General features: G+C 56.1%; 1 protein-coding gene across 1 annotated transcript; it reads right to left on the bottom strand.

Annotated features, from left to right (window-relative positions):
- Positions 1-286: 286 nt before the first annotated feature.
- Positions 287-27358, bottom strand: PRR12 (proline rich 12). The gene is made up of 14 exons (XM_045077027.1): positions 26783-27358; positions 25147-25259; positions 24035-24196; positions 20631-23950; positions 19434-20100; positions 17095-17486; positions 8384-8500; positions 8006-8139; positions 7297-7769; positions 3609-3734; positions 3403-3500; positions 1880-2026; positions 1688-1783; positions 287-1264 (listed from the first exon to the last, which is right to left on the bottom strand). The coding sequence occupies exons 1-14, from the start codon at positions 26866-26868 to the stop codon at positions 1118-1120; spliced, it is 6078 nt and encodes a 2025-aa protein (XP_044932962.1). The 5' UTR covers positions 26869-27358; the 3' UTR covers positions 287-1117.
- Between the last annotated feature and the right edge of the window lie 25 nt (positions 27359-27383).

Here is a 27383-nt window from a genome sequence, read left to right on the forward strand (position 1 = left end):
CTCCCCGGAGGACCGCTGTTCTGGCTGACTTGACCGGACCCTTACAGCAGACCCTGGGAGGGGACCACCCAGTGGACCTGCACATTTCTTGTTTTAGGTCACTAAATTTCGGGGTGGGGCTGTGGTGGCTGATTTTACACAGCGAGATCTAAGGCATACAACAACCCCAGCCTAGCCACTTCCGGGGGCTTCCAGAGAAGCCACATTGCAACTCCAGATCCTTTCTCTTTCCGCCACCCCTGGGCCCACCCAGACGCCGCAGGACAGAGGCACTCCAGCCGGCTGATAAAGTGTTTGCTGTTGGGTTTTCGTTTGGCTGGTTGTGTGTACACAGTGTATACAAGTTGAGTTGTACAGAAGCCCAAGAAAGAGCAAGAGACAAAGGGTGGTCGGGAGGTAGGAGCAGAGGGGTTGGGGGGAGGGGAGGGGAGAGGAGACGGATAAAAAATAGAACCACATCCAGACAACAAGGGGATGGGATGGTGGGGGAGGGGCAGACACAGACAATCGCAGTAGAAAAGGAGCAGGAGGGCCAAAGGGAGGGGACCCTTCTCCCCCCTCCACCTCCCCAGCCCTCCGCCCCAGGTATGTACAATAAATAAGATTAAAAATAATTAACAAGATGCGATTTCCCCCTCCCACCCAATGCCGAATGCCCTGGGGAGGCTATGGCCTTTAGCAAAGATCTTGGCCTATGAGGGGAGGATTGGGGGGAAGGGGGGTCCCCCAGCTCTCTGAAGCCACCCCGCCCCCCTCAACCATACATAGACTTTTCCTATACATTATGTACAAGGTGGTGGGGGCAGGGCTGTGGCCATGGAGAGAGGATTGGGGCAAGGTGGGGAGGGAAACCGTTACTAAATAGACATTTATACATATATATAAATAATTTCTCTGTACACCGGACAGTGGGAGGGTTGGGGGGGGAGTGGAGGGGGTGTGGGAGAGGGGAGGAGTCGAACTTTGAACCCTGCCCTGTGGGGGCAGCATGGACACACCCTGACCGATGACCCCCCCCTTCCCTGGCGACAGGGCCCAGGGGGTTAGCTCCTGAGGACACAGTTCTGTCCCAATTCTCCGTTCGTGGAAGAGGTGGCTCCCCCAGGCTGGGCGGGGGTCACCCACAGCGGCTGTGGGCCTGTGCTTGGGCCAGCAGGTCGCTGAAGGAGTCGAAGAGCTGTTCCAGCCACGGCTGGTTCCGCATGCACTGCTGGACCACCTCCTCCTGGCCCAGGTCCTCAGCACCGCCCTCGATGGCCAGGGTCTGCAGGGCGTTAGACAGGGAGCTGCGGCGGGCAGCCATTGGGGCCTGGAGGTCTAGCTGTTCCAGGGAAACGGGGGCTGGGAGCAAGACCCCTGGCTGGGTCGGAAGGAGGAGGGGTGGGGGCCAGGACGGTTGGGTCTCAGGGAGGATGGGCTGGGAACCTGGACTCCTGGGTCTGAGGGAGGAGGAGGGGGCTGGGGGCCTGGACTCCTGGGTCTGAGGGAGGAGGCGCTGGAGATCTAGCCTCCTGGGTTTGCAGAGAGAGGAGTCTGGGAGCCTGGACTCCTAGGTCTGAGGGAGGACACGCTGGAGGTCTGGATTCCTGGGTCTGAGGGAGGAGGGGGCTGGGGTCCAGACCCCTGGGTTCAGAGCAGAGCCTGTGGGGCTGAACCCCAGGGCGTCGTGTACAGCGGGTGGGCTTACCTGGTCCCGGCAGCGCAGGAAAGTATGGTACTTATAGTGGTGGAGGGAGTGGTAGAGCGTGTAGTATCCCGACTTGTCCAGCTCCACCTTGAACTCCTGGACAGACGGAGCGGAGAAGCTTCACGCCACTGCCCAGGGCGGGGCAGCTCCTGTCACCAGGCGCCCGCGCCGCCCACCCACCCCCAGCCACACCTGGGCTCGGACCACGCTCCTCTTGAGTTTGCTGAGCGTCTTGCGGTTGTACGGCTCCCCCGCCGGCCGCAGCCGCACGGCCCCCTCCTCCGGGGAGCCCTCCCCACTCTGCTCCACTTGCAGTTGGGGGAACGTGTGCAGGGCGTCCTGTGGGAAGTCAAGTGGTTAGTGGGACATCCCCCGGACCCACACTCTCCAAATGCCCCACTCAATTCCACTCAGTTTTCAGCTGCCTCCATTTCTCTCAGGCTGCAGATCAGAAGACCCTCAGGAATCCTGGGTCTCTCATCTCAAAGGACAGAGGAGCTTAGGCCTATCTGGTGACCATGTACTGTGCTTTGGGGCCGAGCCCAGCTTCTCGGAGACCTCTAGTAGTCCACTCAGGGGGGTGCCTGGGTGGCTCAGTGGGTTAAAGCCTCTGCCTTCAGCTCAGGTCATGATCCCAGGGTCCTGGGATCGAGCCCCTCGTTGGCCTCTCTGCTCGGCGGGGAGCCTGCTTCCTCTCCTCTCTCTGCCTGCCTCTCTGCCTACTTGTGATCTCTGTCAAGTAAATAAATAAAATCTTAAAAAAAAAAAAAAAAAATTCTACTCAGGATTCTCAGCCCCAGCCTCACATCCTACTCAGAATTTCGAGACACGGCCCAAAATCCAGAATCCCCAGTGCCAAGCGGACATTCCATCCCAGAATGTTAAAACCAGAGGAAGACTCCATCCCACCATTCCCAGACTTATCCTAATATTCCACCACAGAAATGTTAACCCTGGGATAACACCCTACCCAGACCTGTCAGAGCTGGACTAACTCTACATCCCAGAACTCTTGGTTACCCTGACATCCCACCCGGACTGCCAGAATCAGATTCATTATTTTTATCCCGTATCATCGGGGAGACTAACATGCCACCAAGAATTTTCTGAACCAATGGAGAATCCACCCCAGAATTCCCAGATCCAGACCGGGACCCATCCGGACATTTTAAGGCCAGACTAACACTCCATCCCAGAATTCTGTTGTGCTAACACTGTATACCCAAGTTCTCAGTCCCACACAACGCTCCCCATCAGAATTTTCAGAGTGGCCCGAATATTGTACCCCTGAATCTGAGGCCGTTCCAGAAAGGAAATCATACAGGTGACTTAACAGTGAGGCCTGAGATGCTAAGAATTCCACATGAGAAGAGAAGCCATCAGAATCTGCTTACTACTGTCTCCCAGCAAGGCCTTGGCCACCTGCTGTCCCCAAACCTTCCCTCCATAAACTCTGCTGGGCTTTCCCAGCTGCGCACCCCCAACCTTTGCAAGTCTCTGGATCTCTCCCCAACAACCAAGCCCCAACCAAGCCCCCACCAAGGCCCCTCCATCTTGGTGGACAGAGACCACCTCCAGCTGGAGCCCCACCCTCAGCTTAGCGGCTGCTCCCTCCAGGGCCTGACGCTCTGCAGACCCCGTGGCTCACTCATACCCATCTCTCACGATTCCCACAGCTGGGCTCCAGACCCCTCCCACCCAGGCCCCACAGGCACCTGCAGGGCTGGGCTCAGTGACAGCCGCTTCAGGACTTTCTTCTTGTGCTCATTGAGGAGACCATCAATCTTCCGCATGGGCGGCAAGTACAGCTCGTCTGCAAGATCAGGAGGTGGCTTCAGGGGATCTGAAGCCCCATGGCGCACAGGGAGGGGGTGGGGCAGAGCGGGAGTGCCAGAACCTTCTTCCCCAGGCCTCGGCTCACCGTGCGTGTCCTCCAGGGCCTGGATCATGTCTGGGTCGAGGGCTGTGCTCACCAACATCTCCACATAGCTGCGGTACATCTCCCGCATTGCTCGCGTCTTCAGCAGACGCCCAGGGACTGCCCGCTCTGGGGGAGAGGGGGGTGAGAATGAGATCCGAGCTCATGATTGGCCTTCATCGGAGGCCACCTGGGTAGCAATGTTCTACGTACCAGGGCCAGAGAAAAACCCCTGTTTTCAGGGAGCCCTGAGTCCCAGAGCGACACGCTCTAAGGATGGGCATCACAGGCATGGATAGTAACCAGTTCGGCCTGGCCAGCCAGGGAAGGTCAGTTCAAGGTCAGACAGGAGCCAAATCTTGACTGATGGGGAAAAAAGCATTCCAGACCAGTGAACTTAATGTTTGACTAGTTCCGTGTGGCTTCAATAAAGTCTAAAGAAGCAGCATAATTGGTTTCCAAACCAGCGAAGCCACTCAGAGATCAGATCACAAAGGGCAAGACTGTGGGAGGAGGTTGGAAGTGAAGAGAATAGGGGCTTTTCGTAGTGGGTGCTAGGGAGCCATGGGAAAGTTGTGAGCAGGGGAGACGCAAGGGTTAAGTGTAGAAAGACCCCTCGAGGCCATGTAGGGGATGGATCAAAGGGATGAGACCAGAGACCAGAGGCCAGGATAATGGACATAAAAAAGGATGAAGACGTAGCAGGGTCGTAAGGACAAAATCCAGAGATGGAGCACAGGAGGACTGGAGGGCCAGAGCTGAGGACTTCCCAGCTGTGGAGGTGAGGGAGCAAAGGCTTGTGTGCCGGGAGATCTGGCCTGCTGAGTAGCCAGTGGGGCTGAGATAGAGAAATTGGGACAAGAACTCAGTGGGATCCGGAGAGAGGAGGTTTGGGGGAGGCCTGGAGGGGGGCCAGTGGGAAGAAACTAGCAAGGCTCACTGGGAAGCTGAGCCTGCCAAGTGAGAGGTGAAGCAACAAGGCCAAGGTCAGGAGTGAGGGACACTTACATGAAACCCAAGAAGGAACATCGGGGAAAAAAGAGAAGCAGATGGCCCTGAATGGCCCTAAAATGTCCCTTAGGAAGAGGCGTGAGAAATGTCCATTTGACTCATCCACGCGGAGGGTCCTTGGTGACAGTCATTTCAGGAGCCAGAGTGAAACCCTGGCAGTGGCTGTCAAACTCCACCAGGCCTTAGCCCAAACCCTCCTATGGCTCTTGTGTCACTCCGGGTAAAGTCCTTCCAATGGGAGCACCAGGCTCCATGACTACTGTCCCTCCAAGATCTGGTCCTGTTCCTTCTCTGCCCTCACTTCTCACCCTCTCCTCTTACTCACTCGCTCCAGCCACTGGCCTCCTTCCTGATCCCCAGACACGCCCAGCCTGGGATGTTCGCTCTCCCAGTCACCCAACCCCAGCCCTGCTGCACTCGGATCTCTGCTCCAGTGTCATTTCCAGAAGCCTTCCCCAACTCCCTCATCCCCCTGAAAACAGCCCCCGCTATACCACCTGGATCTTCTGGACCAGAAATGCTTTTCTGAACTGCCTTTAAGCCTGGCCAGTCTTACCCTGACCATTTTTCTCATTGTTTTGTGCTCTGTTACATAACGTGTTTCTCTGATGGCCTCCCCCAGCTAAGACTGCAAACTCCCATGAGGATACATGTTTTTGCTTATTCTGTTCACTGCTGGAACCTCCTCCATGGCATGAAGTAGGTACTCGATAAAGATGTGTAGAACAGGGCTCGGGAAGCCAAATGGGAGCGGACTAGAGGAGGTGAGAGAAGACAGTCACTGCAAAGTCCTTCTAGAACATCTATGATGAGTTTAAGGAAGGAAAGAGTGTCAGTCTGGGACACACGGAGGATCCCTGCTCTCAGACAAGCAAGGAGGTTAGTTCTGCGGGCTTCTGGGCTGAGTGAAGCATGAGTCACACTCACTTGCTCCTGGTCCAATGGGCTGAGGTGAGACAGACCCAGACCCAGACCCATAGTGACCCTTGGCAGGGGAGCTGCTCCCATAAGAGGGTGGAGTTCAGCTCCTCCCCTTTCCAGCGCTCAGGAAACTCAGAGCTGTCCATGCATCTCCATACTGGGATTACTCACAACCGCTAAGGAGTAGAAACAACCCAGAAGTCCATCAACTAGTGCCTGGCGATACAGGGTGGTCTATCCATCCACACAGTGGGATCGTACTCAGTCACAAAAGGAATAAGGTCCTGACACACCTACCATGCGGATGAACCCCAAATATTAACACCAATTGAAAGATGCCAATCAAAAAACCTACACGTTATAGGATTTCCTTATGCATAATGTCCAGAAAGGGAGTGAGAACCCATCGATACAGGGGTTCTTTGTGGGGTACTGAAAGTGTTCTAAAATTGACTGCCAAGATGGATGCCTAGGACTGTGCTAAAACCCACCGCATTGGGGCCCCTGGGTGGGTTGAGCCTCTGCCTTCAGCTCGGGTCGTGACCTCAGGGTCCTAGGATCAAGCCCCACATCATCTCATCAGGCTCTCTGCTCAGTAGGGAACCTGCTCCCCCCGCCCCCACCTGCTTCTCTGCCTACTTGTGATCTCTCTCTGTGTCAAATAAACAAATAAAATCTTAAAAAAAAAAAAAAACCACCACATTTTATGTTTTTAAGTAGGCAAACTATATGATGTGTCAATTCAACTTAAATTTGTAAATCGCTGAAGAAATAGGAAAGGGAAATTGAAGGCCAGAGAAAGACAGATCTGCAAATCTGGGCCTTTGCTAAATGCTCCCCCTTGCGGCACCCTCACGACATCCCCTTTAACTGCTTCCACCTGGCATGATCTGGCATCGCCATGCCCAATTAAAAGACTACATTTCCCAGACTCCCTTGCAGCTAGGTATGGCCATATGACCCGGATCTGCCCAATGGGACATGAGAGACAGCATATGTGCCATGCCCAGATCTGGCAACTTAAAAGAAAGGTCCCCCACCGCCCCCACCATCCCCCCCACCCCCACCCCCCCACCCCATTCCCTGACCCCTGACTCACTTCCCACTGATAGGCCTACAGCTTTGGGGCTGCTGGAGTGCCTCTGATCACGTGCTTGAGGACAGGAGGCAGGCGGGAGGCAGAGCAACAAGAGGAAAAGAAAGACCCTGGACAACTTAAGAGCCTCTTATTTTCCAAGAAACCAACACCTAAGTCGGGCTTTGACGGAAAGAGACCTCACTCATTTGACTGCCCGAACGCTTTAGTCTGTTACAACAGCTACTCTTGGAGCACCTGGGTGGCTTAGTCGGTTGGGCAAGGTTTGGCTGGGGTGGTGATCTCAGGGCATGAGATCAAAGCCCCAGCTCAGCGGGGAGCCTGCTTCTCTCTCTCCCTCTGCCCCTTCCCCTGCTCGTGCTCTCTCCCCCCTCAAATAAACAAACAAAATCTAAAAAAAATAAAAATTAAAAGGTTTAAAAATTACAGTATTTACTTTGTAGTCCTGCTATGATCATTGCACAAATTAATCCGTGTACAGAATTTAGAAAAGACACCCATTCCAGTTAGGCGTCATGTAACTGACAAATACCGCTATTATTTTAATTTACAAATTCTTGCTGCTGGAACCCTGTGGCCCGAACTCGTCCACACCTCCTCCAGAGGCTGTGGATTCACTTCCTCAGGCCTCCCCACCTGCCTCGTGGCTCCCGAGGGCCTCACCGTCCTCGCTGGGTGCTCCCGGGGATGACTCCGAGTCCGAGGAGCTGCCTGGTGGACCCCCGCCCGCAGAGGCATTGCCCGCCGCCTCCTTCAGCCACTTCTTCCTCTTCTTGGGGGGCGGCTCGGCCTTCACCTTGGTGGGCCGGGCCTTGGGCAGCCGGGAGGTGGCGGGCTGTCCCGCAGTGAGGCTCCGCTCAGGCCGAGTCTGCCGTCCGCCTGCGCTCCGCTCTCCCCGGGCCGGCCGCTCCCCGCGTGTCACCCGCTCCTTCTCCTTTTCCTTCTCGAGGGGCCGCGGCGGGGAGGGCTTCTCAGGAGCAGGGGGCTCGGGCATGGGTGTCTCAGGCGTCTGCTCCGGGGGCTTCTCACATACTGTCTTATCAGCAGTCTCAGGCTTAGGAGGTGGTGCTGGGGCCTTGGGAGGCGGTGCCGAGCTGCCCCCAGCAGACGCGGGGCCCTTGGCCTGCCCTGAGCGTCTGGAAGGGAACACGGGAGGGAATGGTTGTAGTCCGCAGACCCTAAGAGACCCCAATGCTTCTCTTGAGATCCCCATCACAGTGAGCACAGAACCAGCTTCTCCTCCTGCCTCTGTCTGCCCCCCAACCCCAGACCTGGGTGCCTTTCTCTCTCTGGGCCTGTGTCCACTCTCCCTGTCTCTACCTCTTCTTGAACGTTCCATCCCCATGCCCATCGCCACCGCCCACCAGGGTACCTGACGGGCACTGGGGGCCGGTGCCAGGGTTTTCGGGCACAGACCCTCACATAATCCTTCTTGTTGACATTTTCCAGGAACTTGACATAAAGGCGCTGATACCGGTTTTTTGCGTCCCCAAAATATCCCAAATACTATGGAGGGAAAGAGGCACGTGAGGAAATCCTTCATCCATAGCAGCCAGACAGCCTGGCAACCCAATCCCTGAGACTTCCACCCCTTCCGCCCCACCATAACAGCCCTTCAGCCTCCTGGAGGTGGGGCCTCCCTTTGGGCCACCCCCTAGAGAAGTGGTGAATCCCAGACATGCATGACGGTGGGGCTGCCCCCCCCACCTCCCGGGCCTCTCCGAGTCCTCACTGCCCCCTCCAGGCTTACATTACTGGTGGCACAAAACTGCCGCTGCCCGTCCTTGATCTCTGGAGTGAATTTCTGCAGCAGGGCCTTCTGCACTCGCCAGATGGGGGGGGGCTCCCGCCCCGTCTGCAACGCCAGCTGAGGAGGGGTGCCAAGAGGCCAGCTAGGTCAGCCCTCCCTGCCCCCAATTCCTGGGCCCTACATTCTCCCTCGATAACCCCTTCGAGAAAAGGCACCATCGTCAACAGGTATCGCCACACACTGGCCAGCACCTGTCTTGGCCCTAGGATGGTCTCAGCCCTGGGGAGGCAGCTCGAGGCTGACCACGTCCTCCCCCACACCCCACACTGCTGCTTACCCTCAAACAAGGTGCTCCTTCTTGTGCTACAAAGTTTTAACTGTTACAACGTTACAGAAAGATGGCTTTTATAAAGGGACTTAAAGTAATGTCAATGCCTGTGCACCCAGCCACCATCTTCCAGACGCCATGCTGGCCCTGGGGTACAGTGGGGAATGAGACTGACTGCGTCTTTGACCGAGATCTTCTTCACAGAGACAACAAGACAGACAAGCAAATAAAACAGGGTAAGGTTGCGGCTTGTGCCAAGAAGAGACAGGTGACAGGTGACAGGTGACCTGCGGCCACTTAATTCATCCCCCTCTCCACGACAGGGCAAGACACAGTGATATGAGGCTCCCCCATCTCCACTCCACCTACACTCAGATGAATTCCCCACCCCGAAACTTTTGTGACCCCCCAGCTGGGTGCTGGAAACTGAAGGCTATGGGTCAGACCCAGCGTGTATAATCTGGGGAGAGTAAGTGGCATAGCAGGAGAGCCAGACATGGCACCAAAAAATGACAGCACAATAAGCACATGAATGGCAGATGCCCCTGCCCCTCCAGACACTGTGGAAGCCTAAAGGAAGGACCTCAAATGCAATCTGAATCCAATAATGCTTCCTGGAAAAGGTGACACCTAAGTGAGTCCTGGAAGGACAATGTCTTCTGTGAGCAGGCTGAGCAATGACACGGGACAGTGTGGAAAAGTGTGGGACGGGACGCCTCATAGCTCAGTTTGCTGAGTGACTGACTCTTGGTTTCAGCTCAGGTCATGATCTCAGGGTTGTGGGATCCAGCCCTGCATGGGGAATCCACACTTAGTGCAGGTCTGCTTCTCCTTTTCCCTCTGCTCCTCCCCCTGCTCACTTTCTCTCTCTCTCTCTCATAAATAAATACAACCTTAAAAAAAAAAAAAAGATGCAGTGGGAAACACGCACTGGGTATTGTGATAGCCCACAGATGAACGGAAGTTAGTCCCTGTATTCAAAGAAATCACACTCAAGTGATAACAGGATTCAGATGATAATATCAATTGATTGGTCATGGCTCAGAACCAGCTCCAGCATAAGTGCTGCAATGAATTGATGATGTCTGCCCCGGGCAGGAGCTGTAACACTGGGGTCTGTTTGTCAGCTATCCACTGCCCACTCCTAGTTCGGGTCAGTGGTTTTCACATCCATTTTTGTGTGTGTGTCCATAATTTTGTGTGCCCCTCAGATCAACTTGGGTAGTGCCAAGAAGAGATGACAATAACCTGATGAGAATGAGGTCTAAAAGGGCTCTTGGGGGCGCCTGGGTGGCTCAGTCGTTAAGCATCTGCCTTCAGCTTAGGTCATGATTCCAGGCTCCTGGGATCGAGCCCCACATCAGGCTCCCTGCTCGGCGGGAAGCCTGCTTCTCCCTCTCTCACTCCCCCTGTTTGTGTTCCCTCTCTCGCTGTGTCTCTCTGTGTCAAATAAAATCTTAAAGAAAAAAATACACCAAAACTTCTCAAATAAATAAACAGGTAGATAGATAGAAGGGTTCTTGGCTTAAGTCACAAGAGGCAGGATGAGACAGGAATGCAGATGCCCTGGTCCCAAGTCCTTTTCTCCAGCTACCCTATGGTTCACAGTCCTCCCTCCTGGTCACCTTGGAGAGTCAGGTCAGAGGCCCAAGGGTTGGGCCACATGCTGCTGTGCTCCAAAACCTTCTAGGACCCCTAGTGCAGGCTCCACAGTCTGGCACAGTGAGGCTTTGCCTCAGTTCTCTTTCTCTTCTCTTGCCCCTGCCCCACAGGCCATCCAGATCCCTCCAAATTCAGCAGATGAACCCCAGATTGTTGGATTCTCCAGGTTTTTGCATATGCAGTGCTCTCCGACCCCCACAAACGGGTGCCTTTTGCCTCTCAGTGTTAACATCATCGTCCCCATTCTAGTTCTCAGAAGCCGGCGAGAAAGCCATCAGAGCATCCCTCCCAGCCAGGGAAGACCACCCCGTCTCTTCCCCCTCCCCAATTGGCCTCCTCAAAGGCACTGATTCTCTACCTGGACTCAGGCCCCTTGGCTCACCACATCCCAACTGAGCTTGGTGGCTTTCTCAGAACCACTATTCCTCTCTGTGGTCATCACACTCAACCCCTGGCATCAGCCTTGCCTGATCTCCAACCAGAGCCAGGCCCTCCTTCCCACCTCTCCTGGCGTCGATCCTATCACTGACCACACCCACTTCTCCTGCCCCACCCCCACAGAAGCCACAGCTGATTGGAAGAGACCAGACCAGGCAGCCAATCAACAGGCAAATCACTAATCCTATCTTGGTCCCAAATGCTGGGCTGGACCAATCAGATTCTCTTCTGGGAATGTGAACTCTTAAGAAGCAAAGACAAGGACAGTAAGCAGCAGGACCGGAATGAGCCAGAAGTACCTAACAGGATGATAGTAAGAAAGCTTTGGGGCGCCTTGGTGGCTCAGTCATTAAGCATCTGACTCTTCATCTCAGCTTATGATCTCAGGGTTGTGAGTTCAAGCCTCACAGTGGGCTCCATGCCAGGTGTGGAGCCTACTTAAAAGAAAAGAGAGAGAGAGAAAGGAAGGAAGGAAGAAAGAAAAGCTTCATGCTCCATGAACAAGGGAATCGGTGTCACAGGACTGAGGTGGCAGACAGACTACCATCAGGCCTATACACCTCCCCAGCCACCACCCTGCTAGCCAGGGGCCCTAGCAGCTGCTGGAAAACCCAAAAGTGGACTTCCCAGCAGGTGCCCATTGATCTCACTCCGGCATGACCTTCCCAGGTTCAGCGTTCAGCACTCACAACGCAGCCACTCAACCCCTTGAACGCCGTGTTTTTGCTCACGACACAACCTTTGCACCCTGCTCCCTCCATCAGGACCACCTGCCCCCTACTTTTCTCCATCCAACAAACTCTTACAAGCTCAGCGTTTACACCCTCTTAAATCTTGAACAAGAACTGGAAGTTAATGTTATCAGTCCCACTTTATAGCTGGGGAAGCTGAAGCAGAGATGAGGGCTAGCCTTGTGCTAATTTGGCTGCCCCAAATATGTTCCATGAGTAAAAAATATACCCAAGATTTCAAAGGATTGATATGAAAAAAATGTAAAACATCTCGTTAGCTTTTTCTGCGTTGATTACATGCTAAAATGATTGTTCTAAATAAGCTGTGTTAGAGATAATACACTCCTGTGGCTAATCTCGCCGATTTTTAAACTTTTTTTAAATTCTTTTTCTTTTAGGAAGGCTCCACGCCCAAAGTGGGGTTTGAACACAGGACCCTGAGATCAAGAGTCACATGCTCTACCGACTGAGCCAGCCATGCATCCCTCCCTTTTTTTAAAGCAGGATACAAGAAAATTTAAAATGACGTATTCACGGGCGCTTGGGCGACTTGGTCAGTTGGGCGTCTGCCTTCAGCTCAGGTCATGATCTTAGAGTCAGTCCCAGGATCGAGCCCTGAGTTGGGGTCCCTGCTCAGTGGGGCACCTCCTTCTCCCTCTGCTCCTTACCGTGCTTGTGCTCTCTTTCAAATAAATAAAGAAAATCTTTTAAAAAAGAAATAAAAATAAGGGGCGCCTGGGTGGCTCAATGGGTTAGGCCCCTGCCTTTGGCTCAGGTCATGATCTCAGGGTCCTGGGATCGAGCCCCGAATTGGGCTCTCTGCTCAGCAGGGAGCCTGCTTCCCCCTCTCTCTCCATCTGCCTCTCTGCCTACTTGTGATCTCTCTTTCTGTGTCAAATAAGTAAAATCTTATTAAAAAAATAAAAGACATAAAAAATAAAAATAAAATGATGTATACAGCCCATGACATTTCTAGTAGACTACCGGGTTCTGGAAAAAACTACGGCCCCTTGTTCATTTTCAGAGATCTTTAAAATAAGAATGCTTCCTAATTTTTAAAAGATCGGGGCGCCTGGGTGGCTGAGTTGGTTAAGGAACTGCCTTCAGCTCAGGTTATGATCCTGGAGTCCTGGGATCAAGCCCCACATCAGGCTCCCAGCTCAGCAGGGAGTCTGCTTCTCCAGCTGACCTCTCTCCTCTCATTCTCTCTCTCTCTCTCTCTCTCTCTCAAATAAATAAATAAATAATCTTTAAAAAAAAATAAAGGATCATAAAAACAGAACAAGAAGACATAGCAGTGGGGCGCCGGGGTGGCTCGGTGGGTTAAGCCGCTGCCTTCGGCTCGGGTCATGATCTCAGGGTCCTGGGATCGAGTCCTGCATCGGGCTCTCTGCTCAGCAGGGAGCCTGCTTCCCTCCCTCTCTCTGCCTGCCTCTCCATCTACTTGTGATTTCTCTCCGTCAATAAATAAATAAAATCTTAAAAAAAAAAAAAAAAAAAAAAAAGAAGACATAGCAGAGACCCTGCACCCTGCAAAACCTAAAATATTTACTAGCTGGCCCTTTATAGAAAAAAATGTGCCCAGCTTTGCAGAGGGAACTAAGCAAAGGGACACCTACTGGGTGCCACCCAGGGTTCCATGGAGCTTTAAGGCCTGGATTCTCCAGTTACCTGAAGGAGGTACTAACGAGATCACCTCTATCACCAAATCCAGTCAGGGAGGGTCGACACCAGCCTAGCCCAAAAGTGGCAGAGAATGAACCAGTCAGGTTAAGGCCAAAGCTGGGCTCTCAGCAACGATGCCGCCAGCCTGCCCTGACTCCAAGCACACCAACGGGTCTCCAATGTCTGCAGAAGTGATTCAGTCCTGGGGCTGTGTGTCCCCCCATTGTAAAGCACACTCATGTTGTATTTTAAGCATCTGAGTCCTTGCCCGGCCTCATGCCAGCTGGGAGGTGGTGTCAGATGGCTGTGGCTCCAATCCCAGCTCGGCACCCGCCAGCTGACTGAGTCCCTCTCCAAATGTGAACTTCCTCATCTGTAAAAGCCCTGCTCTTTCGGCCCAGTGCTGGACTCCCTGTCACATGTGCCACTGCCATTGTCAATGTTGGCCAGAATGTACACAGAGAAAGGTTGAGTCTGGTGCTGAGAGCCCAGGCTCCTGGGGCCAACAGAACCAGTGTGGATCCCGGGCCATGAATGTCTAGGAAGGCTACTGTGGCACTCTGCGCCTCAGTTTCCTTCCCTATAAAATGGGAAGAGTAATCCCTATCATGGGAGATGATTATAAAGATAAAACTTGAGGGTGCCTTGGGGTTAGGCATCTGCCTTCTGCCCAGGTGATGATCCCAGAGTCTTGGGATCGAGCCCCACATCAGGCTCCCTCCTCAGTGGGAAGTCTGCTTCTCCCTCTCCCTCTGCCCCTCCCCCTGCTCATGCTTGCGCCCTCTCTCCCAAACAAATAAATAAAATCTTAAAAAATAATAATAAGTAAATAAAGAGAAAACCCAGAGACAGCAGTGAACATCACACAACAATGTGAATACACTTTATGGCACTGAATGGTACCACTTAAACAATGGTTAGAATGATAAATTTCATGATATGTAAAGGTTACCACAATTACAGTAAAAAAAAGGAGGGGTACCTGGCTGGCTCAGTCCTTATGGCACATGACTCTTTTTTTTTTTTTTAAAGATTTTACTTATTTACTTGACAGACCATAAGTAGGCAGAGAGGCAGGCAGAGAGAGAGGGAAGCAGGCTCCCCACCAAGCGGAGAACCCAGGCTCAGGGCACGTGACTCTTGACTAAGGGTCATGAGTTCTAGCCCCACTTTGGGCATTAAGCTCGGTTTTTAAAAAAATTTTAACTAAGTTGAAGCGCCTGGGTGGCTCAGTAGGTTAACCCTCTGCCTTCGGCTCGGGTCATGATCTCAGGGTCCTGGGATCGAGCCCCACATTGGGCTTTCTGCACAGCAGGAAGCCTGCCTCTCTGTCTACTTGTGATCTCTCTCTGTCTCGAGAATAAATAAAATCTTTAAAAAAAATTTTTTTTAACTAAGTTAAAAATATGAAGAACAAGAGGCACCTGGGTGGCTCAGTGGGTTAAGCCTCTGCCTTCAGCTCAGGTCACGGTCCTGGAGTCCTAGGATCAAGCCCAGCCTCAGGCACCCTGCTCAGTGGGGAGCCTGCCTCTCCCTCTCCCTCTGCTTGTGCACTCTGTCAAATAAGTACATAAAATGTCTTAAAAGAAAAATTAAGAACAAAATTCCTAGTTCTGACTGTGATCTGTCTCAAACCCTGTCCTAAGGAGTTGGCAACTGTCCCTCTCACTGCTGTTCATTCAGTATCTTCCTTGCTTATCCCAGCCGAAGATCAAATCAGCTTCAGAAGTCATGAAGTTAATGTGAAGCAATGTGGGGCGCCTGGGTGGCTCAGCTGGTTGAGCGTCTGACTCTTGGTTTTGTCTCAGGTCAAGACAATCTCAGGGTGGAAAGCATGAGGACAGCATAGGGTTCTACGCTCAGAACAGAGTCTGCTTGAGATTCTCTTTTTCTGTCTACCTCTCCCTCTGTGCCCTCTCTCTCCTTCTGTCTCTAAAACAAATAAATAGGGGTGCCTGGGTGGCTCAGTGGGTTAAACCTCTGCCTTCAGCTTGGGTCATGATCTCAGGGTCCTGGTATCAAGTCCCACATCAGGCTCTCTGCTCAGTGGGGAGACCTGCTTCCCCCTCTCTCTCTGCCTGCCTCTCTGCCTACTTGTGATCTCTGTCAAATAAATAAATACAGGGGCGCCTGGGTGGCTCAGTGGGTTAAGCCGCTGCCTTCAGCTCAGGTCATGATCTCAGGGTCCTGGGATCGAGTCCCGCATCGGGCTCTCTGCTCGGCAGGGAGCCTGCTTCCTCCTCTCTCTCTCTGCCTGCCTCTTCATCTACTTGTGATCTCTCTCTGTCAAATAAATAAATAAAATCTTTAAAAAATAAATAAATAAATACAAATCTTAAAAAAAAACTAATAAATACATTGTTTCCCCCCAAAATGAAATAATGTACACAAGACATAACGGCATTGAGAAGGACTGGGAGAGATAAAAAAAGGAAGGAGCAGGGAATTCTGGAATTGCTGGCTGGTTTGAGGAACGTGACCAATCACTCTGGCATTTGGCTTTGTAATTCCCTAATATACCTTTCATCAATGTTCTTTTGGGTGAAGCAACCACCATGCTAAAAAAAAAAAAAAAAAAAAAAAAAAAAAAAGACAAGGTACGGAAGACAGAACATGACATCTGGAATTGGTGGGAATTGGTGGGATAAGGCAGGGGACAGAATGTGCCAGAACAGAGAGAGAGAAGGACTAGCCAGGAGGGGACGATGCTGGAAGCTGAGGGATGGGTACATACAGTCCCGTTACCCTAGTGGCTCTACTTCTTCTACAATAAGATGGTGTAAAAATCATACAGCAGAAGACATATTAAGTTCACCTCATAGAACATAGGAAGCAGCAAAGCATAACAACTGTTAACCTGATAATGAATTCGTCCCACAATACCTCCATCTTAAGAAGCTACACCAGAGAGTAAATTAAACTTGATAATGTACCTTAAGGGCCAAACATATTCCTGGCCCCCGTTGTCAATACTCAGTCTGTGACACTAACGGGAAGAAAGCCCGTGGTCTCTCGGGTTACCATCAAGGTGATGATGGCTTGCTGACCCACCAAGGACTTGTTCAGCCTCATGTCCCAAGAGAAGCCTTACATGAGCATCTCATGTCACCCACCCTAGTCAAGCACCTATGCTATGAATCCTCTGATCCAAAATCTCCCTGTCCAATGAACCGAGTATAGCAGTGGTCAGCAAACTTTTTCCATAACGGAGCAGATAAGAAAGATTTTTGGTGTGGTGGGTCAACTAAACTCTGCCTCAGCTATCTCAATTTGCCATTGTATGGGGAAAGCAGCCCTAGGGGATTTTAAATGCATGGGCATAGGTTGTATGCCAATAAAACTTTATTCATAACAACAGGCAGGGACCTGGATTTGGCTCCTGGAGTCCACAGTTGGCCAAGCCCTGAAGTAGAGTCAATGGAAGCAGGAAATGGGCCAATCTGCAAAGAGTGTCTTAAGATGTGGCCTCACAGTCCCAAATCATTGGCTATGTGTGTGTGTATTCACAGGAACACTTTGTTACTGCCTCACGTTGCCACCATTATGCTATACGTTGCAAAGCAGCCTGGCTCTCTTGGCTTGTACAATTAAATTAGAACCTTCACTGAGACCAGCACCTGTCTGCATTCTTCCTGATTGGTACCCCAGCGCCCAGAATGTCTGCAATAAACATTAACAATTACTTTTTCCCATTTCCAAGACCTCTCCTCCCCAATCTCAAAGCCCCACGCAGCGGCTGCAAGCTCCAGACCCCATCAGCCTGGGAATTCAGGACGGCCCCCGCTAAGCCTGTCATCTAGCAGGCGCTCCTGAGCCTGTCATCTAGCAGGCGCTCCGTCACCGCTCTGGGGCCAAATCCCACGGGCCTAGCTTTCAGATGCACTCACCTTGAGAGACGGGATGTCCTCGGCGCGGATGACGAACTCGTCGCGCTCCCGGAAGATGCCCTCCCCACCGCTCTCGCCGGCCTCCTCGTCAGTCTCCCCACACACTGCCGCCGTCTCCTGCTTCTTGGCTAAGTGCAGGGGCCGTGCATCGGGAGGCTCGGGCTCCTCGGGGGACGGGGCAGCGGGCTCCTCCGGCGCGACGGCCCGCGGGGGCGGCGGTGGGGCGGGCGGCGATGGCAGGGGCGGCGGGGGCGGCGAGCTGGGTACTGGGGCCACCAGAGGGGGCGGCGAGGGCAGGGCTGGCGGCGGGGGTGGTGGGGGCGGCGGAGGCGGCTGCGGTGTCGGGGCAGGAGGCGGCGAGGGCGGGGGCTTCTCCTCCAGCAGCGGGGGCTCTGTGGGCGAAAGGGGCATCAGGACAAACCCCCGGGCGCGGGGAGACCCTCTCCACCTCCAGTGCATGCGCGGGTCCCTCAGGTCTGCAGTCAGTGTCAGTCAATGTCAATCAGTGCCTGCTGTCAGCTCTTTCAGGCTCCTCTCTTCCCCAGGGTCCCAGCAACCCTCTTCCTGCTGTGTGCTCCCATACCCCTTCTGATCAACCCAAGTTCTTCACCTAACACCCGAACACCCATCGCTGCTCCAAATCCCACTCATCTCCACTTCTTACTCTTCTGCTGTTGCTCTTTGTCCAGTCAAAGCCTGTATCTGTCTCTCCCTTTCTTTGAAGACTTTGCTTTTAAATCTGTACACCCAACATGGACTCGAACGAAAGACCCCAAGATCAAGAACAGCATGCTTCACTGACTGAGCCAGCAGGGCACCAAGGCCCTCCCCTCCCCGACTTTTCATACCCACTTCTGCCCCCAGATAGCCAGAGAAAGCCCAGGTTCCCTTCTTTCTCCAACTTCCTACTAAGCCTTCCCACCTGGAAATGAACATCTGTCCCTCCCCATCTTTTCCTGGCTTCCACATACTCCCCCACTTCTGTCCCTTTGGGTAGTTAATACCATTACCCCATGTCCCTCCATCAAAATCAGTCATCCTTTGTCGGACCACCAACCCTTCCTCATCCCTCAACTGTCTCCTACCCCAGTCTATCTACCCCTTGTCTCCCCTAGTCCCTACAAACTCCTTGCCCTGCCCTGACACAGCTCCTAGTTCCTGAATGCCATTCACCATCTGCAGCACCTCTCCTCTTGTCCCTGAATGTCCCTCCCTATGCCAACAGCTCCTCAACTCCCCCAAAGCTTTTCCACTCTGCCGAAGTCCCTCCCTGAGGACCCCTTCCCAGCTCCCACGCTAATTCAGAGTCCCTGAATTTTCACCCTGTTGCCTCTTTTAGTCCTGAAACACCTCTTAGTTGCCTCAAAGCCCTTGCTGGCTCTCACCTCCCATTTTTTTACCTTCCCTCCCAATTCTCCAATCATTCCTTCTGTGCCTCTGCTCAGGAGTCTTGTCCTTCCTCCATCCAAAATTTTCCTTGCCCTTTCCTTGAACTGCTCTCTACTAGGGATCATTACTGCCCATTATAGCCCTGACTCCCCATGGGTTTTTCTAATGTCACCCTCTGACGCCTTAAAATCCCTAAAACTGCTTCTTCTCCGTCACTGTGTCCTTAGCCAAAAGACTTCCTGACCCTTCCAAGGTTCTCACCCCCCAGGGCTCACTTCCATTTCAGCAAATTCTGACACTGCTCAGAAGGCCCCGGTAGTTATCTACACTTCGGCCTCCCATCATCTTGTTCCCTTGCTCCCCGTTTCCCACCTTCCTACAACCCCGGAGAAGTCCCCTCATGCCTCTGAGCCCTCAAGCCTCCTCACTGTCCTAAACATCCTTCTCCGAATCAATGCCTCCATTTCCCCCCATCCAAAGCACCTTAAAATTTGTCCAAAGCCTCTCTCAGGATAGACCACCATCCAGACCTTGCACACACCTCCAGCCTTTTCCTCTCACCGCCCCCCAAGACCCAATTAATCAACGTTCCAGTCTCCCCCTACCACTCCCACAGACATTCTTCTGTCTTTTACCATGCGTCTCTAAATCCTAGCTCCTTCTCAGGCCCCATATCCCCTGGCTGTCTTCAGAACCTCTCAGTACCCTTACACCTCCCTGTCCCCATCACTTAAAACCTGCTGTCTCCCAGCATTCTCCAATGCCCACCTTGGGGCACCTAAAGCCCACTTAGCATCATGGACAGGTCAGAAAATTAGTCCTTTCTTGCACCAACTGTATGCCCTCAATTTGTGAACTCGCAAATCTACTTCATCTACAGCGTAACTGATGCCTCTTACACAGTGCGCGACCTGCACAACCCACCCCCAAACCATCTTCCCAGAGCTCACCGGGTGTGCCATTGCTGCTGGCACTAGGGAGCCCCGGGAGTGGGGGAGGCCCTGGCACCGCAGCCTCAGCTGCCAAGGAGGGCACATCTGGGGTGGAAGTGTCCTTAGGCCCAGCGAGGGGTGGGTCATCGAGCGCAGAGATGGCCGAGGAGATGCTCTCCTGCAGGTCCCGGTTCTTGGCCACCGAGTCTTCTTCATCGGAGGAGAAGGAGGGCAGCGTCTCCAGGTTCCGCTTCAGCTCCTCATCTAGCCGCTTACAGGGTGAAGGGCAGCCCAGCCCCAGCCCCTCGCTCTCGGCCGCCTCCAGCGCGCCCCCCAGCCCGAAGGCGCCGGAGGGCGGGGGGTGTGGCACAGTGGGGGCGGTAGGAGGCTGAGGCTGCAGGCCACGGGTGGGCACGGAGGGCGGCACGCTCTTGGGGGGGCTGAGCGGGGGTGTCAGGCCAGCCTGGTAGAGTGGCGGATGACGCTTGCCGGACTTGAGGAAGTCCAGGAAGGAGGCCATGAATCCGGACTTCATCTCTGGCTGCTTCTCCTCCACCTCCTTGATCTTGGCCTCAATCTTCTCCCGGGTCAGGCTGGAATCCAGGCTGTTGTGGTCAGCGCCGGATATAGCGTCGCCTGAGGAGGCTCCCAGACCCTCGCCGGCCTTCGGCACAGACAGCTTGATCTAGGTATCAGGGCAGTGGGGAGTCAGGGTCCACAAGTCTGGGGCCCCAAGTCCCCTCCCTGCTCAGAGGCTGAGGTGCAGGCCCCCAACACTTCCTTAAGGCCTAGATCACTTTCCCACTTTCAGCCTGTAAAACCCTATAATCAAAGCCCCCAGACCCCTTCTCTCAGGTTCCAGAATGACAGGACTGGCATTCCTCCCTCAGCATTCACTGACCCCTCTTAGCCTCCACCCCAGGAATCCAGTCTCGAGACCCTCCTCCCACGAGACCCAGGAATCCAGAAACCCCCTATCATGGCTCCTTCAAGACCCAGAACCTAAGAACCCAAGCTTCAATCCCCTATGTTTCCCTTTAGACCCTGAAGTCTCAATTCTCAGATTTCTCTGATGGTGGAAGCCTAGAATCCAAACCCTCAGATTCATTGCCTCCGAGGCTCAGGAATATAAACCCCAGCCCCCACCACACCCAACTGCAGTCCCAAGCCTTTGCCTTCTCCAACCTTAGCCATCTGAACCCCAGTCCTTCTCACCTTAAGTGGCTTTAGGGGCTCCAGCCGCGTGCCCCCCGCCTCCTCAGCCTTCCTGCCCCGACCACGGCCCCGGCCCCGAGGTTTCTTGGCCCCATCAGTGGGCGTGGAGACTGAGGCTGGCCCAGCAGTGGCGGGGACCTCCAGTGGGCGGATCCGGGGCCTCCCCCGGGGCCGGGGTGGGCCATCACGCTTAGCCTTTGTGGGCTTGCGGCCACGGCGCCTGGGGCCATCCGGGCCTGGGTTGGGTGGACAGAAGTCGATGTCGCCCAGGGGTGAGAGGGCTGGGCGGGAGCGGCAGCTGGACACCAGGTCGGGCAGGCGTCGAGGGTTCAGACGGATGTCAGCAGGCACATCGGCCTTGTCCTCATCCGCCTCAAACTCATACTCCTGGGCGTACAGCTTCTTGGGTGTCTGGAAGGGCGGGTCACGGCGCCGCAGCAGGTGGAAGGAGGATGTCTTGAGCAGCTTCTTTGGCTTGGTAGAGCAGAAGATGGGCGAGGTGAGGCCTCCCTTGGGCTCCGAGGCAGGTGGCGGCGGTGGCGGTGGCGGTGGTGGCGGCGGGGCCGCCTGGTGGGGCCCGCTCTGGATCAGGCCCAGAGGCTCGGCGTTGACCGTGGAGGGCAACTCAGGTGGCTTGCTGGGGTCCAGGCCCAGGCCTGGCGTCTCGGGCCCAGCTCCAGACGCCCGACCAGGGCAGTAGGGCCCATAAGGATCATAGGCTGGGGGGCCTGGAGGCTGCCCAGTTCCCGCCTTGGGATCGCCCTCGTCCTCGGGTGGCCCAGCCTTGCCATAGTCATCCGCTGCCCCTCCGCCGAACATCTCTTCCATGGTGGGGAAGAAGCTGCGCTCCTCATCTTGGAGCAAGGAGTCAGGAAAACAGATGGACGTGAGTGGCACAAAGCGGGGGGCCTTGGTGCCCTGCGGGCTGGGGCTGCGGTAGGCACCAGAGGGATCCTTGCCCTCGGTATTAGGTGGGCCCACACCAGTGTCACCAGGCCCCGGGGGCAGTGGCTCCAGGGCCCCAAGCAATTCCTGCATGGTGCCCGGTGGCTCCAGACTCTCCTCGGGTCGCAGGCGGGGGCTGGGGGCACCAGGCTCCAGGCCGTGGCTGCGGAGATGGGCCTCGAGCTGGAGGGGCATGGGTGGAGGAGGCGGGGGCGGCGGCGGGGGCGGCTGGGGTGCTCCGTCGCGGGTGGCTGACTCCAGGAGATGAACACCAACTTTGGGGGCGCTGGGAGAGGGGCTGGGGGCATGGCTGAGGACTGAGGGGAGCAGCTGTGGGGGCGGAGGTGGGGGCAGCACCAGTGGGAGGTCAGGGCCCCCAGCCTCCAGGAGGAGGCCATGGGGTGTGGGCTGGGCAGACTGAGCTGTGGGAGGTGGGGGTGGTGGGCTCTTTTGGAGGAAGGCCCCCAGCTCCTTGGCACCTGCCCCATAGTGGACAACTGAGGTGGCCAGCCCCTCTGGGGTCTCGCCGCCCCGTTCTGGCCCTTTCTTCTTCTCCTTCAGCCTCCCCAGGCCCAGCTCCAGGGCTGCCGTGGTACCCTCATCAAGGCTGCCACTGCTGCGGATAACGCTCTGTAGATGATACCTCTGGGGGTCTTCCTTAGCCAGCTCGTAGGGTGTGCCCGGTGGGCCCCCGGCCCCACCACTACCCCCAAGTCCCTTGGAGGCATCTGCCGCCCCATCTTCCCCCACCAAGCCGTCTGCCCCTGAGGTCCGCGGGGGGCTAGGAGCCTGCAGGAGATGCTGGATGAGGAATTCCTCATCTTCCGTGCGCTCGGCAGGAGGGCCGCCGGGCCCTGCCAGCAGCTCCGAGCCATCCCCCTTGCCTTTGTAGCCCCCTGCTCCAGCTGCATAGCTGCCGGCTCCTGGGGGTGCCAGGAACGGGGCTGACGCCAGGACGGAACTCAGGTATTTGCCGGGGGCCCCCGGAGAGCCGACTCCGGGCGGGCGGCCAGGGGCCGGCGGCGACTGCAGCGGGCGGATGATGTGAGAAGGGCTGGCCTCCCCACCACCCCCCAGAGAGCTGGGCCCCCAGCCACCTCCGTGACCCGAGAGCGCAGGGGAATGGCCAGTGCTGTAGCTGAGCGAGGGGCTGGCCGTGGGCAGCCCCTGGGAGTGGGCAGCTGGCCCTGGGTATGGCTCACCCTGAACACCATAGAGCTGCCCCTGCAGCTGATCTGGGGAGTAGCTCTGGCACGTGGCTAGGCCAGGAGGTGGGGGGCCACTGGGAGGCTGCGGGGGCCCCCCTGAGTAGCTCGGGCCTTTGCTCAAGTCCTGGGCTTGACCCCCTCCAAACCCTTGCCCATAGGCCTGGGGTCCTAACAGCCCTTGGGGCTGACCAGGAGAATAGGCTTGGCCACCTGCCCCAGCAGCCCCAGAGGCCTTCCCGGTGGCATAGGCGGCTGCTGGCCCACCCAGACTCTGGCATTTGGGTGTGGCCGTCGAACGGGGTGGTGGGGGTCTGTTGGCACCGCCCGCAGCCGCTCCATAGCCACCTTTGCCCGTCTTGTAACCGGGCGACTGAATGATGGGGCGGTAACCTCCACCGCCACCCCCTGCCCCACCTCCTCCAGCTGCCTCCGGGCCCGCAGCCCGGCCGGATGCTCCAGCCGCCGCTCCACTGGGCCCGGCCTTGCTAGGCTCCCCAGCACCAGGAGAGGGCTCCCCACCGCCCAGGGGGCTGCAGGCCAGGTTAGCCCTGTGGCCCATGGAGGGATAGCTGCCTCCACAGCTCAGATAGTGCTGGAGGGCATGTGCTGGGGGCGGGGGTGGCGGGGGCTGGGCACTGGCCGGCCGCTGGTAGTGCTTGATGACGGTGTCCTGGCGGGGCAGGGCCCGCTCGGGTGGCGGGGGGCCTGGGGCAGCACCCGAGAAGTTGTACAGCTGTGGGGAGGACTGTTCGGCGGCGGCGGCGGCGGCAGCAGAAGAGGAAGCCAGCAGGTTGAACTGAGTCGGGAGGTGGCGGGGAGGTGGTGGGGGGTCTGGGGGGCCGGGACGGTACGGAGGGGTCTGGGCCGGGCCAAGACCAGCGGGCCCCAGGACACCGCCCCCCGCCAGGCGCTCGAAGCCCAGCGAGGATGGCACTGTGGGTGCCTGCGAGGGCTTCAGGTGCAACACGTCATGAGGGGACAGGAGCCCATTAGCTGGGGGGCTGAATGGGGGGTCTTGGAGGCTGAGGGATGAGGGCACTGGGAAGGGGCGGCTGCCGAAGGAAGCCGGGTGCTGGTAGGCCGACAGGGCAGAGGAGGATGGAAAGGTGCTGGAACCCGGCAGGGCGCCTGAAATGAAGAGCTCCGTGGGGCCCGGCGTGTGCATGGCTGGGGACGATGGAGAAGACCACAGGTCAGGGCAGACCACATGCCAGCCCCACCCTAGCACTCCTGGGCCGGCGCTAGGCTTACCTGTTTGCCAGGAAGGACTGCGGAACTGGGAGAGGAGAGAGGAGGCAGAGGGGCCAGGCTGGGGGCCCCGGGACTCCAGGGCCGAGATGAGGTTCATGACGGAGGCGTCGGGCCCTGCTGAGCCCGCGTGGTGGAGGCCAGTGTCGAAGAGTCCAGAGAGGCCTGGCCAAGGACAAGGGGGCAGAGTCAGCTAAGTGGCAGAGTTGAAAGGGAAAAGGAAAAGGCCAAAAGCAAGTTGGGTTAGGGAAAAGGACTGGAGAAAGCAAAGAGGGAGATTCAAAGAGAATCAAGTGAACACAGCCAAACTAAGGAGACAGGGCTGAGGACAACAAAGAGGAAAAGGGAGCCAATCAGCAGGATGAAGTATACCCCAGTCATTAGGGCAGGGAGCCCAGGAGAGGAAAGGTAGGCAAAGGACGGGGGCAGGGGAGACACAAAAGGATTTGGGCAATTCTAGCAAGGAAGGGGAAGGTATGGGGTAACCAAGGCCACTTAGAAGCACTGGGAGGACAGGCCAAAAGGAGTTGATTAAAAGTGGAAGGATCCCAGAAAAAAAGGGGCAAGAATAAAGGGAAGGAACCAACCAGGAAAGTTAAGGATCAAATCGGACAATATAATCTCCTTGTTGGTTCAGCTAGGAAGGAGGGAACCAATCAGAAGCCCTAGAGGTAGGTCTACACAGGGAAGAATAAGGTGGTGGGCAAACCCAGGAAAAAAAGGGAAGGTCCAAAGACTTAGAGCCATTCAAGAAGAGAAGGAATCAGGAAGAACGAATTCACAGGATCAAGGAGTCAAAACACGGGCAAACCCAGAGGGAAAGGACTGAGGGTGGGATAGAGAGGAGGAAAAGCCTGGAAGAGAAGGTGGGATTTGGGGGCTGAGGGGACGGGGCCAATTGGAGCGAAAGAGGCGGGGCCAGAGACAAGGGTGGACGAATCCAGCGTGATATTGAGCAGGGACCAGCAGCCTCAGAGGCAACCAATCAGAGGAAAGGTAGCAAGGGGCGGGCCGGGACACAGGGCACGGCCAATTAGGAGGGGTGGAACTTTCAGCAGCCAACCAGCTGCCTCGGAGGGAGGGCCAGCCCAGGCGGGGCAGGACGGGGGCCGTACCTGCCGGGTGGTGGTTGGTGGCATAGCTTTGCAGTGGGTGGGGGGCCGCGTAGGCCTGGCGGTGTAAGATGTCGGTCTCGGGGTGCGAGGTCCTGGAGCTGCCATAGACCAAGCTGGGAGGAAGGGAGAGATGTTAGGGTGTCCTCCAAAGCTGCCCTAGAAGGGAACTCAGCAAATCCCCCGGGGTGAGGGGGGAAATCTTCCAGCTGACTGGGGGTTATCCTAAGGAACCTTGGGCCCTAAAGGAGAAAAGACAAGGGAATCGGGGTACCCAACGAAAAGAGCCATGAAACATTCCCCAATAAATAAAGCCCAGATAGTCTCACGTTTACAAACACAGCCATGCACAGAGACGAGACAAACAGAAAAGGGTGAAGAGTCAGAGGAAGCACCTCAAGTTAAGAATGTGAAAGGCATGGACCTCCTACCGAGCCCACCACCCCCTGGATGACACGAGGCCCTGGGGCCAACCTGAGAGGTGCATGAGGACGCCCACTCTACTGCACACACGTGGGAACACATGGCCCTGAACTTCATGGGGTGATGCAAACAGAGTTGGGAGAAGGTAGATTGTTCTCCAAACGGCTGGGATGCGGGGTGGGGAAGGGATAGGACTAGGGGAAAGTACCAGGTACAAGTGCGAACAAGAACAACGTCCATCCCCAGGGGTTGAGGTTCAAATGTATGGCCCCTTGCAAACCCAGGTATGTGTGCAAACGACGATCCAGCTCACTCGTGGGGAAGGAAACATACAGAGCGCTAAGTCCCAAATGGAAAATCCTAACACATGCGGGATCTTGCCCAACCACGCTGGGTAACCCAGGGGGCGGGGGGCTGGGGACAAGTGAAGAGTGAGGGCAGAACATACACATCAGGAAAGGGGCTGATTCGCAGGTGAGCAGGCTACCAACTAAGCACGAACAGGGCCCACGCTCACACACACAACCACACACCACGGAAACATCTGAATCTTCCCATGCTACGGCCCCGATTCATGGCTCAGACTCGAGAGGTCAAATACTCCACTCCTCGCCATCTACTAGGATTCTCTGCCTTTGGGGGTGGGGGAGCTAAAGGGGGCGTGTCTCAGATTCCAGGAGCCCCCCTTACACACACAGAACCCCAGCTTGGAAAGGGGGCGGGGCCCTGTGCCCACTCTGCGCGCGGAATTTCGGTGGGGGGAGGCCGAGTGGCGCGGCCTCGCGCAGTCCCGGAACAATAGGACGGGAGGGGGGGCGCCCCCCAGGTCTGCGTTCTAATTCTCCTTTCCATCCCACCTTAGCAAGAGCAGAGCCTGGGGCGCAGGGGGTAGGAATCAGCAAGCCGGGAATCCAAGGATGGGGGGAAATCCAGGCCTTGCTTCGCGAGTCCCTCCCACCTTCCCGGGGCCTTTCCGTCCGAAATTGTTTTGCACCCCCATTTTCCCGCTGCATCTCTCCCTTTGCATGCCGGAGCTGGCTTGGCGGAGTTTGCAATTTGCAAACTGGGGCGGCGGCGTTGTTGCAAACCGAGGAAGGCCGCTCCCTTGCAAGCCGGAGGGGAGTTTGCGATGCACGCGTCGCCAGGCGGGCCAGGCCCGGCCCGGCTGGGCCCCCACCCCTTGGCCCCTTCCTCCAGGCCACCCTCGGCTCCTTACCTAGCTTTCGCTGACCTCTCGTAACTCCATCCCGCCCCGGCGCCGAGCGGGTCCCCGAAGCCGGCGCTGGGGTAGTTCCTGTCCATGAATTGGCCGCGGTGGAAATTGGGGGGAGGGGGAGGGAGGGAGGGAGGGAGGGGGCGCGCGCGCGCTCTCCTCCGCCGCCGCTCCCTCCGCTGCTGCTTTTTTTTCCTCTCTCTCTCTCTCTCTCTCTCTCTCTTTTTCTTTGCAGCCGCCGAAGGCCCGGGAAGGCCCCGGGCTGGGGAGGGAGGGGGCAGGGGCGGAGGGGCGGGCAAGGGAGGGGGGTGCAGCCGCCGAGCCAAGGAGGGGGAAGGGGGGTTCCCCCTGGAGGGAAAGGGGGGTAGGAGGGACCCCGCTGTCTCCGCCTTTGCCCCGGCGCTTGCAAGAGAGAAGGGAGGGCGCGCGCTCAGGAGGGGGCGTCCCGGGCGGCCCCGGGGTGGGTGCGGGCGCTGGGTGCTCGCTCTCTCGCCGCCGCCGCCGCCGCCTCCTCCTCCTCTGCGCTCACGGTGCAGCCATCTTTGCACAAGGCGGCTGGGGGAGGGGGGAGGGGAAGGGGGGGCGGGCGGCGGGGTGTCTGGCT

The sequence above is a fragment of the Mustela putorius genome, unplaced genomic scaffold (assembly GCF_011764305.1).
Source record: "Mustela putorius furo isolate JIRA1106 unplaced genomic scaffold, ASM1176430v1.1 tig00000196_pilon_pilon_pilon, whole genome shotgun sequence".
Taxonomy (NCBI): Eukaryota; Metazoa; Chordata; class Mammalia; order Carnivora; family Mustelidae; genus Mustela; species Mustela putorius.